Source organism: Culex pipiens, chromosome 2 (genome assembly GCF_016801865.2).
Source record: "Culex pipiens pallens isolate TS chromosome 2, TS_CPP_V2, whole genome shotgun sequence".
NCBI classification, from domain to species: domain Eukaryota; kingdom Metazoa; phylum Arthropoda; class Insecta; order Diptera; family Culicidae; genus Culex; species Culex pipiens.
In genome coordinates, this window is record NC_068938.1 from 182,272,573 (window position 1) to 182,274,647 (window position 2,075).

The following is a 2,075-nucleotide window of genomic DNA, read 5'->3' on the forward strand; positions in this document are numbered from 1 at the left end:
ACGACCTAAACTTAAGAGCTTTCTTTTTGTACCACAAGTCGAAATTAGGCACGCTCACACAGTGCGCGGGGACTTGGTTTGGTCATCCAGCGTTGAAGAGGACAGTTCGTTGCTGTCGTGCTATCTTGTCGCACGTACATTTTGGGCCAAATTAAGTTGAGGACGCCAATTTTGCAGCTTTCAATGCCTTATTTTTTTGACTTCACCGATCCCCAAAATTCGATTTCATTCCTGATGATATTCAACTAGCCAAAGGGATTTCAGGTCAGAACGCGTTTGACACACGTGCATGCCCGACATCTGCAAACATTTGTAATCAAACTACTCTGGCAACCAAATTCCACAAAACTTTGGGGCAATGCATAGAATGGGCAACCAAACAAAAAGTGTTTGTTATTGTTTACATTGCGTGCTCTAAATTTTGCAAACAAAACATTATAACGCGTTTTTCTCGAAACGTCAAAAAGCGACCTGCGATAAGATAGCACGATCACGTCGATTTGAGAGAGAGGGTCCATCTAAAAATAATAAAATTTATTTGAAGCTGAAACAATATGCGTTGTTTGTGGATATTCCATGATTGTTTTTGGAATGAAATTTAATTGATTCGCATTTAAATTGCATTTCTTTGTGAATTGATCTTCTTTAAACACACTCCTTATTCCAAGCATCACAATCTACTCGCTTCGGACGCACTTGACCGAGGAGGCCCAATCGCAAACCATGCGCTTCTCGTCGTAGGCCGTTCCGGCCGGACAGCTGAACACCTGCGAGCGGCCCTGGGAGCTGCACAGGATGTACTGGGTGCAGCTGCTCGGGTGGCGCAGCTTGGCTCCCTCGCGTTGACCTTGGCAGCGGGCCAGGGCCGGATCTTCGTTGGTGACCGGCGGTGGAAGCGGGTTGGGGTTCACCGGCGGAACGATCGGGATCGGTCCCGGGAAGATCGGCGCCGGATTGACGGATGCTCCGCACGAGGCGACGTCGTTGCGTTCGCAGAACTTGCGGTTGGTGTCGAACAGGGTTCCGGCCGGGCACTGGAACTCGATCACGCCGTTCGGCGAGCACTGGTAGAAGCTGCTGCAGTCCGAGGGTTTGGCGAGCAGCGTGGCCACCGGACGGTTGATGCAGGCCGTGTTGGTGTGCAGGATCTTCGAGGGCATCGCGTCGATCGGGGTGTACTCGAGGTCTACGGGGAGCTTGCCGGGCTTGCAGCGGACCGAGTCCGTCGGGTCGCAGGCCTGCAGGACCGGGTTGAACCGGGTGTACTCGGGGCAGGTGAACTTGACGGCACGACCTGGGCGACACATGAAGAACTGGGCGCAGTTCTCCGGGTTGGGAAGGAGGGCTCCGTTGCGGTAGTTGCGGCAGATCTAAGCAGTTAAAGCTCTAAATAATCCGGAATCGCTGAATCAAGTCGGCAAGAACTTACCAGAGAGTTGCCGTGGACGGCGACGACAGCCGCGAATAGAACGATAAACGACTTCATGGTGAACTGAACTTCAATTCATCTAAGTGGGACCCAAACTCGGGTGAAGCATTTTATACGAGCCGCTTATCAGTTGGGGAATTTTTACGCTTGGGGCTTGTTCTGGTGAACAGGTGATAGCGATCAAATTAGAGTAATTTAGAATGGTTGAACTGCTGCAAAGTGACAGTGGACAACTGTTGTGGGTCCGCTTTTGTGACGAGTTGTTTTGGAACAAGTTATTTATCAATCATGACGAGAGAAAAAAATCATAAACGTAAAAGTGACTTATTTGCAAAAGGTAGATGTATATAGTTTTGTTTTTTTTTTTATCTTAGTTCGAATTATTGCAAATAGGACAGAAATGATTTTAGATCGAATAGACTGTAGAAAACGGGAATTGAATCATTCTTTAAAAAACAGCATCAGCTGTGATGTTGCTGATTGCCAAATTGAAACTTAAATTTCAATGAAAAAATATGAATATTTAATCCACCCTTAGGTGATTGCCTTCCTCACATTTATGAAGAAATTTTATCCAAAATAGTTCTATGAATTTAACTCAGTTATTCTTACCACCTATCATGGGGAGTATAACGGATCTGGACAA

At 47.1% G+C, this 2,075-nt stretch overlaps 1 protein-coding gene across 1 annotated transcript; it reads right to left on the reverse strand.

The window, feature by feature from the left end:
• Positions 1-559: 559 nt before the first annotated feature.
• On the reverse strand, positions 560-1,589 carry LOC120429657 (probable endochitinase). The gene is made up of 2 exons (XM_039594690.2): positions 1,430-1,589; positions 560-1,370 (listed from the first exon to the last, which is right to left on the reverse strand). Exons 1-2 carry the CDS (start codon positions 1,484-1,486, stop codon positions 678-680), a joined length of 750 nt encoding a protein of 249 aa, XP_039450624.1. The 5' UTR covers positions 1,487-1,589; the 3' UTR covers positions 560-677.
• Between the last annotated feature and the right edge of the window lie 486 nt (positions 1,590-2,075).